This window comes from Trypanosoma equiperdum (assembly GCF_001457755.1).
Source record: "Trypanosoma equiperdum strain OVI genome assembly, contig: ctg_387, whole genome shotgun sequence".
Lineage (NCBI taxonomy): Eukaryota > Euglenozoa > Kinetoplastea > Trypanosomatida > Trypanosomatidae > Trypanosoma > Trypanosoma equiperdum.
This window is the reverse complement of record NW_027124295.1, coordinates 16,981-28,147: the sequence shown is the minus strand read 5'-3', so window position 1 is coordinate 28,147 and position 11,167 is coordinate 16,981. Positions and strand designations below refer to the sequence as shown.

The 11,167-nt window shown below is 50.7% G+C and overlaps 5 protein-coding genes across 5 annotated transcripts in view; all 5 read left to right on the top strand.

Annotated features, from left to right (window-relative positions):
- The window catches only part of TEOVI_000157200 (NADH dehydrogenase subunit NI8M, putative), a gene marked incomplete at both ends in the record, with an annotated part of 696 nt that extends 505 nt beyond the window's left edge, over positions 1 to 191 (top strand). Inside the window, one exon of the mRNA XM_067224779.1 lies at positions 3 to 191. Coding sequence (XP_067080880.1) covers positions 3 to 191 — 189 coding nt within the window. The remainder of the gene's footprint in view (positions 1 to 2) is intronic.
- Positions 192 to 636: 445 nt separating this feature from the next.
- Positions 637 to 2,085, top strand: TEOVI_000157100 (mitochondrial RNA binding protein; the record flags this gene model as incomplete). Its single annotated transcript, XM_067224778.1, has 1 exon — positions 637 to 2,085. One exon carries the CDS (start codon positions 637 to 639, stop codon positions 2,083 to 2,085), a length of 1,449 nt encoding a protein of 482 aa, XP_067080879.1.
- Positions 2,086 to 2,592: 507 nt separating this feature from the next.
- Positions 2,593 to 5,238, top strand: TEOVI_000157000 (Golgi transport complex subunit 5, putative; the record flags this gene model as incomplete). Its single annotated transcript, XM_067224777.1, has 1 exon — positions 2,593 to 5,238. The coding sequence occupies one exon, from the start codon at positions 2,593 to 2,595 to the stop codon at positions 5,236 to 5,238; it is 2,646 nt and encodes an 881-aa protein (XP_067080878.1).
- Positions 5,239 to 6,105: 867 nt separating this feature from the next.
- Positions 6,106 to 8,820, top strand: TEOVI_000156900 (uncharacterized protein; the record flags this gene model as incomplete). The annotated part of the gene is made up of 1 exon (XM_067224776.1): positions 6,106 to 8,820. One exon carries the CDS (start codon positions 6,106 to 6,108, stop codon positions 8,818 to 8,820), a length of 2,715 nt encoding a protein of 904 aa, XP_067080877.1.
- A 614-nt stretch (positions 8,821 to 9,434) lies between these two features.
- On the top strand, positions 9,435 to 10,094 carry TEOVI_000156800 (Rab-like 5, small G protein; the record flags this gene model as incomplete). The annotated part of the gene is made up of 1 exon (XM_067224775.1): positions 9,435 to 10,094. One exon carries the CDS (start codon positions 9,435 to 9,437, stop codon positions 10,092 to 10,094), a length of 660 nt encoding a protein of 219 aa, XP_067080876.1.
- Between the last annotated feature and the right edge of the window lie 1,073 nt (positions 10,095 to 11,167).

The window sequence follows — 11,167 nt, the reverse complement described above, 5'->3', positions numbered from 1 at the left end:
GTGTGTGTGTGTGCTTACATGTCCCAGGGAGGAGCGGCCACCAGCAGTTGAAGTCAGTCTTCAATTTCTGTTTAGTCGTTTGTGAGGAGTCCTTTGATGACCTGCTACGGAAATTGGTTCATTCCGATCTCTCTTCTTTTATTCCAGGCATGAATAGTCTCCAAGGTATTGATCAAGCACGGAATTGGTGAGGTGAGAAGGAGGGGGAATTTCTATATGGGGCAATGAGGTTGTAGAGCGGGTTCCACGAATGTGAAAGAATGATAGGTGAGGGAAGTTGCTTTCAGTGTCTGCTGAGTGGGAGAGATGTTACTGAGCACCCGTGCCAGACAGGGTAATGCATTGTTATTGGGCGTGTCGTACGGGGGGGGGGTGCGCACTCTTTCTGATACTCGAGGCGTTGGATGGAGCCTTAAGGTCTCTGCCCGTCTACACGTAGGTATGAATGTTTGTTCCGTGTCATCTGTTTTTTTGCAATCTCGATCTTTTTATATCTTTTGTACTCTCTGCTGCTTCTGTTCCAGACACCAACCGCAATCCATTCTTCCCTCTTTCCTACTTACAACCCTTGTCACGGCACTAGCGCCTGTGCTGCACCGACGGGTTAAGCTACGAGTGCATATTTTCTGCGGCGTGATGAGTAACCCTTTTGAGAAAGTTGCGAGGGGCATCGCATTTAAAATGCGCTCGAAGGTGCACAAACAGGGTTATAGTAACACTGTGATGGCTCAGCAGGCACGGCGCTTGTCACCCACAGGGTTGCTAGCGATGGAAAGACTTACTGAGTTAACTGCACTGCAGCAGAGGCATCAATGTACGTTTGATCCCGCGTTGCGTAGTAAGGCCACACAGATCCTTCGCACGCTTCCGCTTCTTTCTATAGATGAAGATCCTTACTTTACACACACGCAGAGGGCGCTTCGCCTTGCTGCATATTTTGGCGCGGTTGACCTTCCTGTTACATACGCGCTGATAAACCAGCACACGAAGAATGCGTTTATGCTTGACGCGTTCTCCATGGCATCGTTCTTTTACACACTGGCGAAGTTGAAACACCCGCAGACAAAGGAAATCGTCGGCATTCTGCTCCCACGGTTGCGGGAGGTTGCGCCAGAGTTGATAGCTCGTGAAGCGGTTCACATCCTTCGCCTTTTGTGTAGCATTCAGATGGCTGACGCACAGCTGGTCAAAGTCGTCACAGAAACTGTAGTGGCTACTGCTGCCGATGTGCCGCTGAGGGACGCTCGTCAATGCGCCTTCATATTGTCGGAAACATTCCCGGAGGAGGCACAGCGTATTTTGGGTGCGGTGGAGCATCGGTTGTGCGATGATATCGATATGAATGCGGACGCAAACGAAGTTAAGACAACTATCTTGGATGTATGCCGTGTGGTTTCAGCCACCTGCAAGGGTCCTCGCCGGTTACTCAATAGTGTGGCTCGTCGTTCCATGGAGTTGCTCCCACAGCTCACCCCACTCGATGTGGCTTTCGTTCTGAAAGCCTTCCATTTGAGTTCCTACCGTCATTTGAGGCTATTGCGCGTGCTATCCTCATCATTGGCCGCAAGTTTTCCAACAAGCAATGTCACCAAGGAGCACGGCCTTGCTGCGTCCATTGTCGTGCAGTCACTGGCTCATTTCTATTTATCGGGCTGCGAAGAAGTTGTAGTGACACTAGTTAATGCATCCGTTAATGTGCTAGAAGGTCTCAATCTGGCTCTCACTCTACTTGCTTGCGTGCGGTTGCGATGTGTCTCACCCGGTGTAGACCCCGCAGTGGATGCACTATGCAGCGGAGCCCCAATGAGGCGCTATGTTCATAATGCCCACAGCATGCAAGTCACTAGCCGAATTTTATATGGCCTGGCTCACGCGGGTCGCTGCAGATCCGATGAAGAAGTGGCGATCGTGCTTCCGTTGCTGAAATCTGTGGTGCGCACCCCTGGCGCCCTTCGAGACGATTGCAGGGGGTTCCTGTTAGACGCCGTTACAGCCCTTGGCGCTGACGGTGAGTGTAGCAACGATGCCCTGCAGGAGCAAGTGCGTAAGGTTTATGAGCGGTTGTCGCAAGATGGTGGTAAGTAGCGGACTACAGATTAGTATTGCAGTGTGAAACCGTTCTGGCTGTAGTGAGTTGCTGCACGACATGTTACGTCTCTTTTTTCCGTCTTTCGGATTGCGGCAAAACGCTTTTGTCTACTTCCAAGATTAGTGCCCCGCGTGTGAGTGTTTACTTGCGACTGGAGTCGAAAGCATTCGTGGGTGCGTCTGTGAGGAAGTGAGGAATGGGGTTGTGAGGAGGGGTGAAGAGTGAGAAAAAAAAGATTACGAACATAAAATTGACTTATGTTTCCCTCGGTTAAAGTGTTTGTTTGTGCTTTTCCTACGGAAGAATACAGCTTTTTAAATGTGGTTCCACTATTCCCCACCGATGCGGTTGCAGTCTAATACCTGTCGGTGCCGTCTTTACCATTGCTATTCGTCTTTACTCTTGTCTTTCATTTCCGTCCTTTTGTTTGGCTGCGGCACGCCGCCCTTGCATGAAACTGGAAACATTGTTGTTTTCACGGGTTAGTTCGTGGGGTACAAGCGATGTTTACAGACAGCATTCTTATGAGCCCGGACTTTGACGAGGAGGGTTACTTACGCTACGCTATCCATGCTTCAAGTTGTAAGACGGAGCAATCGCGCCTCACCTCCTGTTCAGCAGCGGTGCGGGAGGAGATGCATAACATCCTTACGGAGAATGTGGAGGATATGCTTCAGCAGGTGACCGCTGCGAGTTGCGCACAAAGAGACGCTGCCGCCGTCCGCCAGGCTGCTGCTACGCTTATGCACTCCGCCAGCAGGCTCAGGCACACCATTTACGAACCTTACCATCTCATCAAAGGGAGCATTACGAAGCTGCGGAACACGAACGTCACCCTAAATACGTTGCGGAGTGTCATTAGGTTTATCAACCTTACAACGCGACTGAAGGGTTTGCTTCCCGATGACATTGTTCGTGCTGCCCGAACGATGCGGGAGGTCGAGGAGCTTCTTCAGGCTGCAAACATCGCGGCTATCGACGTGGTGCGTTCTCGCATGGATGTTGTTGAGAGGTCAGCGACAGTCATTCGGTCCAGAGCACAAGATATGCTGCGGCGTGCGGACTCGCGGGATGCATCCAATGTCACTACCGCCTTACAATGCTTCGTTGCCTTGGGAAGTGCTTCGCGTGTGATAAGTGGCTTTATGACCGAGCAGAAACGAGAGGTTATGAAGACACTTATGCGAGAACTGGATATCCAGGTAATAGCTAATGAAATTAATGATGAGTGTACCGCCACCACCAGCGATTTTGATTACGTTGGCTCACGAACTTGCGAAGTTCTTGCATCTCATTTGCAGGCTGCCCTCAGGGCCACGGCAACGCACACGGGCAGTGTTATTGCGTTGTGGCGCGTCCTTGTGAAAAAAGCAGATCCCGTCACGCAAATTCCGTACCTCAGTGCTGTGGATAACCCCACGTCTGTGCTTGGGGACTACTGGCACTTTGTCACGGATAAGTTACGGGAGCGGCTGCAGGCCATACAAAAGCGCCCCAATTTTTTCTACGCAATGGCGGGCGACATATTGCGCTACCGTTCACTGCTCGTCACCTTTTTGGACGATGTGGTAGAGTTATTGGAATTGCTGGATCAACTTATGGGGTTGGATGCATCAAGTAATGGTCGCCCGAATACCAGCGGTGGTGGAGGCGCCGGAGCTTGTCTCCCTAGCGGTGTTGAGCAACTGAGGTGCATGTGGCTTTCACATGTGACGCGCGAGGTAAACGAGCGCTTTGGTGCTCAAATTATGGATCGGCACCGCGAGCGGTTGCACGGCGTCATTTCAAGGTTGAATTCCATAATTCCAAGCGGAGGTAACAAACCACTCCCCAACCTCTCGGTAGACCTCCAGCGTCCCCAGGTTCCTGCCATCGCGCACGTGTTAGACGTACGTAGTTATGCCACGCTGGCGATGCGAGATGTGATGGAGTATCAACGTGACCCCCAAACCCTTTCGACGGTACTAGCTTGCACGTTGCAGTGCCTCGCAGGATTCATGCAACGTGTTACGGAAACAAGTATGAGGTGGCCTCTACCCCCACTTCCTTCGGTGTCCTCTGACGTTAACACGCTGCAAATGCTCCATATATGTATAAGTAACGCCTGTACACAACTCAGCATGGATTTTGCTGTTATGCTTGCCTCGTTGCCTGAGGGGGAGGAGGATGAAGACAGGGGAGAATTCGTTGGGGGTCGAGACGATATGTGGCAATCATCTGGCGGAGGATGCGACGGGGCGGGGGGAGCGTGCTGTGACGAATCTGCTGTGAGTACGCGGAAGCTGGTCGCAGAGAGACAAAGAAAACTTCTTGAAGTCACAATAAATCTAAAGAAAATTAGCGAAAAGGTTGTGCGCCCATTTTTCAGATCCGTTTCGGTGCTGCTGCTTGATTCTGTGTCTATGTGTGTGGACGGAGCGTGCGGTCAAGAGGCTGCGGGCATAAGTCAACTGCAGAGTCAAACAGTGCATTTCATGTCTCATTACTATTATTTGTTCGATCCGCAGACCCCCACACTAGTTGACAGCGTGCGGCGGATCACAGACAGCCTTATTGTAAGGCTGATGGTTGCTGTGACACTGGTGTACCCCTTCACCAAAGAGGTGCGGGAGCACTTGACTGTTTGCCTCCACCAGGTTCCTCGTGTGGCTATATCATTTGGGCCGAGCACTCAAGGGGCTATGGGAAGAAGTACAATGGTGCTTAAGGGACAGCTTCACCAGTTGGCAATGTGGTACAACGCGTCAGAGGAAGCGCTTGAGACACCTGAGGGAGTGTCACGTGCAGCCCTCGCTACACTTCCGTTAGTGGTTTCCCGTTTGCTGTTACTTCAGCGCGTTTTTCGACCCTCCGCTGCTGTAGGGGGACCATCTGCCGTCATGGGTGTTACTCCTGAATGTTTCATCGAAACTATTGAGGCCGCCGTGCTGGACCAGTTATGTGTTGGCAACGTACCGGAGGGTGACCTCGCGAAGCGTGTCGCTGACAATTCGCATGCGGCTGAAAGGTTAGGGCAGGTGATGGATGCTGTGGAACGGTGTTTTCTTATGGCCATAGAGGCATTGAGTGGGGATGCCGCGCAGGAGGCGACCGTGCGGTGGGTGAAACAGCTTTGGGTGCTACTCGACCATCGCCAGGTAGGGAAGTGAAACGCATGCGTGGGCTAATGGAACGAGGGTTTTGCTTTGCTTGCCGTGCCTTGTGTGGTGTGGAAGTCGTCGCCGGTGTTGTAGGGACACGCGTTGTTTTCTCAGTCTTGGCCTTTCTGTCTTGTGTTTTAATTGTCAACTTCGTGTCCCTTCACTTTCTCGTGTATTCCACTTTGTTAACTATTCTTCGGTCGCGGCTGCAACAGGTAGGAAAGAGAGATAGTAAATAATGGGTGATTTTTTTTTTGTGTGTGTATGTGCCGCAGGTTTTGTTGTATTAAGGTTTGGGTGATCTGCGCAAGCAGTCACTCTGTTGAATCGTTTCCGTTCCGTTCCGTTCCCTTCCCTTCCCCATTTGTACTGCTGACCCCCCTGTATATGCTCAACCGCCGTTGTGTGTGCTGCCCGTAGCTCTCATTGAGGCGTGGTGTTACTGTGGAAAGAGACTTAATGCTGGTCGGTGTTGTGAGACCTTAGGCGTTCCACAGTGTCTGCTTCGATGAATCTGTAAGGTTTTGGGAGTTCGTTAGGGTTGGATCCCACAAGCGGTAATGGCAGTGGAGGCAGAATCCATCTGTTTTGTACCCTGGAGTGGGATTATCGTGTTGTGAGGTAGTGTATTAGTGTTGCACATATTTGTGCGTGGCGATTCAGTGCATTGTGGACATGCAAGTGTTTTGTCGCATGTGAAGGTAGCACCGTTCTTTTGCTTGTCCAAAATTGCGCCTTCTGTTTCTTGTTTATTTTGTGGTGGTAAGCCGACTGACAAACCTACAGTTATATTTATATATAGATGCCCTATTTGTTGGATTATATCACTCTCTTTTTCCTTTCCTCCTTTTTGTTGCGTGTTTTTTTTCTTTTACTATGGCCCGAAGTGCACGCTACGTAAGTGTGATGGCCTCGCTACTTCAGCAATTGCAGCATGTTTTGCAGCCGTGGGATGGGCTGGGGGAGTTCGATTACACAACATCGGCGTTGCTTTCGACTGATAGGGCTGGTGACAGCCGCAGTGATGTTCAAAAGAATTCTTTTGCTTCGGCAGAGGGCGGGGCCACTGCTGGTGGTGGAGGTAGTCGTTCCGCACGGTTTCCTGCCATTGCGAATGGTTCTCTGTGGGGCGCTGACATGGAGAGTGCGTGTGAGGGGGGTGAGCTTTCTGTACCTCCTCGGCGGCCTACGGGCTCAATGTCTCAAACCGGACACGCCCACCGCCGGGACATTGTGACAAAGTTGGAGTTGGCCCGTGCAGCCTTGGCGCTCTTCACATCCAATGCTGGGATGTATCGTCCTGTCTTGGGTAAAACACTTGGCTTTGTATTTGAACTTGTAGATGAGCTCTTGCAGGAGAACGCGCAGCTCCGCGAATGCCAGGTTTGGGGGCAGCAAAGCCAGCAACGGCAACGGGAGTTGGGAGAAGCAGATGCGGCTGAAGTGGCCGCCGTCCATGAGAAGATGCGTGTGATGGAGGCACACATGGCGAAGCTAGTAGAGGAGTCTTCTACACAACGTGACCACCTGAAGGCAGAGATCGCCGCCTGTCACGAAAGGGAAAAGAAACTTGAGATGCTACTGGAACACCAAATGATGCTGACCCACGCTTCTGGACTCCACCTAGACGGCTCAACAATTATTGGCAAGGGTCTACGTGACGCGGAGTACGTGCGACGGCTCGTTGCTCGCGCCATGAATGAGAAGGCGTTGGACGACCTGCAACAAGAGTTGGAGGCCTTAGTGGCAGAACAGGAACAACTAAGGAAGCGAACTCATGATCTTCTTGAGCTCAACGGTATGTACGCGAGGCAGAGCATTGCGCTCTCTACTCGACTTTCAATCCTTGGCGATTACAACGTTGCAATTGCGGTAGAAACGCAGAAGATAAAGAACGATTTTATCATTGAGAAGCGGAAATGTGAAAAATACCGACTTGACCTTTTGGCACTCCGCAATGTAGTGATGGCATCGTTTTCAAACCGAAATGAAGTCCAACGGCATTGGGCTGATATTCGGAACAGGCAGTTGGAGAAGGAGGCAGAAACATTACTGAAACTGAGAGCGGTGCGACCTCCCAATAACACTGGAAAGGAAAGGGACGACATGCCAGAGACGACCACCTCCAGGGTTCATTCGCCTATTCGCTCAGTGGCTGTCTCTCTAACCCCCTCCAGGACTCATTCGCCTATTCGCTCAGTTGCTGCTTCTCGACCGCCTGATGAGCGCTGCCAGGCCCCTGCTTCCACGTTCCTGCAGTCCACGCCCCTGCATGTGCCAGGGATGGGGTGCGGTGCCCACGTACCCGGGCACCTCCGTACAGCCAATCCGGTACGTGCATTGCGTATCGATCCAATTTTTGTGGAGCGCCAGGTCTGCATCCTTCTGTGGGAGTGGCGCAAGCAGGGAATGGAGGAGCCGTTGGATACTTTTACGCGGGACTATTTCATCAACTTTCTTCAATCCGGCGATGAGGGTGGTTCTTCTGTATCGGGCGGGGAGTGTGGGGTGGGGTCGCTTGAGGAGGCTCAGAAGGGGCAATTGCAGCTTTCATATGCCTTTGATGAGGTTTCCCGAAGTAAGTTTTGTGGGCCCTTAACTCGCGCGTACGGGTTGGTGACACGAAAGGAGGTGAACAAGAACCTTATCCGTATGCTGGAGCTGGATACCTCGATGTTGTTGGCAATTTTCCGCTTCTTGGACTTGAAGCGAAATGGGTGGACGAAGCCCTCGGGTATCGTGCCTGTTATGGAGTTCGCCAACGTGCTATGTGCCATGTATCCCTCCTACCCACTAGATACCATCAAGGAGCTTGTTGACGCGGCAGTGGGGCTGGGGGGAAGTGCGTCTGAATTCCCTGGTCACTTGTGCTACGACGTCTTGCTTCCTGAGCGTCTTTTCATGGACTCAGAGGCGATGCTTGTGGATGGGTTTGGTGCATCCCCCCAGAGCGGATTCGTCCACCTATTTAACTATTTGATCTTGGGTGATGTTGAGGATTCGTGGCGAAGGATCGAAGATAGTTTTTTCTTCCTGCAAAGCCCGACGGGGTTGGTGAGCGAGCAGTCGCTCTTCTACCGGGGCTTCAGTGAGCTTCCCGAGGTTCCGGCCATCATATGGACACCGGCCCTACGGGCCGTGCTCTCTTCCTGGGAGGTGCTGAAGGTGAACCGCGGGCCGCTAGATCTCATTGAGGTTCTTTGCGTATCGCTTCCCGCAGCGTTAGAATTTCTCCGCTGCAGTACGATACCGCGGCGGGGCACACACCCAACAAGGACTTCTTTGCATGAGTCATACATAAACGACTTGTATAAGGATTTGATAGAGGTCAACCCGCGACTGGGAAGGGGCCCACCGCCGAGTTATTATGCATCTCTGGTTCGGAGATTGGATTCCCAGCGCCACGCCGTGTGGGGTCCTCAAGATGTTCACGCCGGTGACAGCCTCCGTTATATGAGCGACAAAGAGTCGTTAACGCCCGGTTCGCTATTGGAGCGGCTGATGGAAGCGCACCGCAACTCCGAGAACTCCCCTGAGAATTTGCGGTCGGGTAGAGCTTTGCCACCAAGGAGTGAGGAGGTAGTTGCTTAGTGTATTAGTTCAGTACGAGCCTAAGGTCTATCAAGTTGATTCTCCAGTTGGTGAGCTATGTGCGGGGTGTTTACTGGTTGCGTTGTTTTGTTTTCTTCCCTCTCTATTTTTGGGCTTAGTTTGTTCACCTCGTTTTCCCGTATTGCTTCAAGTCAAATGAATGTATAGTGGTGGGGTTCTTTGAGCTTCGCACAGTTTTGTTGGTGTATATTTTGAGCGCTATGTGATGCGGCACCACGGATGTTTGATTTTTCTTTGTTTTCAGACCTCCGTGCGACTTTTAGCGGAGTCTCATCCTCGACAACCCCCGGTGAACCCCCCTCGCTTTATCATGCCACCTCTTCTTCCCCTCTTTCCCACTCACCTCTTTAACGTCATCCTTCCAAAATGCACAAAATCAGAGTAAAAAGGGAAAGCGAAAGAGGGAAGGGTAACGCCACACCTCCCCCACATACGTACCTACAAATAAAGGAATTCAATAGAGACCAAAACAAATTAAACGTGGGCCGAGGCGAAGCTTGGTTAGAATATCCCAGGTGATTCCTCCTCCCCCTCTCCTCCACCCGAGCAAAACTTCATTTTACAATACACTCGAGAGTTATTTATATTTCCTAATGTCGGACGACTTGGTAAAGATACTTGTGCTCGGGCCTAGCAAGAGTGGGAAGTCCACTGTCACCAACTTCCTTGCTGGCACACGTGACACTCCTACAAAGGAGTATCATGAAACCAACCCACTGCGTGTACTCGAGGTGGAGATTGCGCTTGACGATACCCGGCGATCGGGGAGGCAGGCGGCGGGCCTGAAGAAAGCCGTTGTTCAGTTGTGGGACGTCGGTGGTAGCAGCAAGCACCAGGCGGGATGGCCGGCCATTGCTTCCAATGCAGATGGAATCATTTATGTCTTCAACCCTGAGGTAAAAGGGTCAGAGAAGGAGCTGTTGCTGTGGTACAAAAATTTCGCCCTCAATCAGGATGAACTCGACGACGACAACAACTTCAAAATGCGTGTCACCGATGGCCACTCCCTGATATTCTCGCACCACTCCAGCTTACCAGAGTTTGCTGTCGGTGACAACGCCATACCTCCAATGCCAAAGCAACTGCAAGGGATCCGCGCTCTCGAAACGTCGCTCGACTACCAAAGTGATAATTTCAAAGAGGCGTTTGATGCACTGGTGGAGCAAATCATCGCTTCGCGGCTTGCGGCTGAGGAGAACGATTTACTGCAGAAGGAACGGGAAGCAAAAGACTATCCGCGGCTGAGGCGTTGAGTGCTAAGCGCCTCTAAGGCCAAAGGGAATTATATGGATACATACATCAGAGAATGGAAGAGGGAGGACCAAAACAAGAAGGATGGGAATGAGACGGTGGGCATGTGAGACTTCCTGCTCACTCTTTTTTTTTTTCATTGCTACCTTCTCTGCACACTTGGGTCTTCTTTCAGTTCTTTTTTGTATTTTTTGTTTTTTCTTCTGAGGCGGTTTCTCTTGATTTTCCCCTTTCTTTTCCTATTTCCCCTTTCTACTGTTTTTCACGTTAGTTTGTGCCTCTCTCCCCCTCGTCCTCCCGATACAATGAATAGATGGAGTGCTTGTCTGTGTTGTTATTGTTGTTGCCTCCAACATTGGATGTTGATGTTGATGTTGATGTTTTCTCTTTTTTTTTTTTACTATTTCTGTTGGTTGTTGCCTTTGCGACTTCATATTTCTTTGCGTTGGTTTTGGCCTTGATCGCTGCTGTGTGGAGCGGCGGTGTTGTGTGTTGCAACGCTCATTTTGGCGTACTTTTTGAGTGTTGTTATAACCTCCTTTGGGAAGCAGGAAGATATGTAACCGGGGGGGGGGAATATTTGAAACATTAAGGCATGCATATGTTTATTTTTCTATGCACACGCGGAATATTGGACACCACGCCAACGCATATTTTTCTCATCGCATTCATCAACATCTGGGAGAGGAGAGGAGGGGAGGGGAGGGTCAAAGTGACGCAGAAAGTGAAGGCAGGGAGAAATAAAAGGAAGGGTCCTGCTGAAAAGTTAATTGAAACGATAGCTGCCGGTTTTGGGCTTCCGCTTCCGCTTCTTCCTTCTTCCTTTTTTTTAAAAAAAAATCAACCCCTCTTCGCTCTGGTTGTCATCTCGTTGCCGCTGTTGGTTAGTTTCATCATCTATAAATATACAAATATTAGTGTGTGTATTCGCGTCGTTTTGTGATGTGCTTTGCTTCTGCTTCCCTTACCATTACATTGTCATCTTACTTCGCTTTTTTTTTTCTGTTTATATAATAACCTACTATTAATTTAGCCATTTGCACACGTTAGCAAAGGATAAGGTAGCACATACACA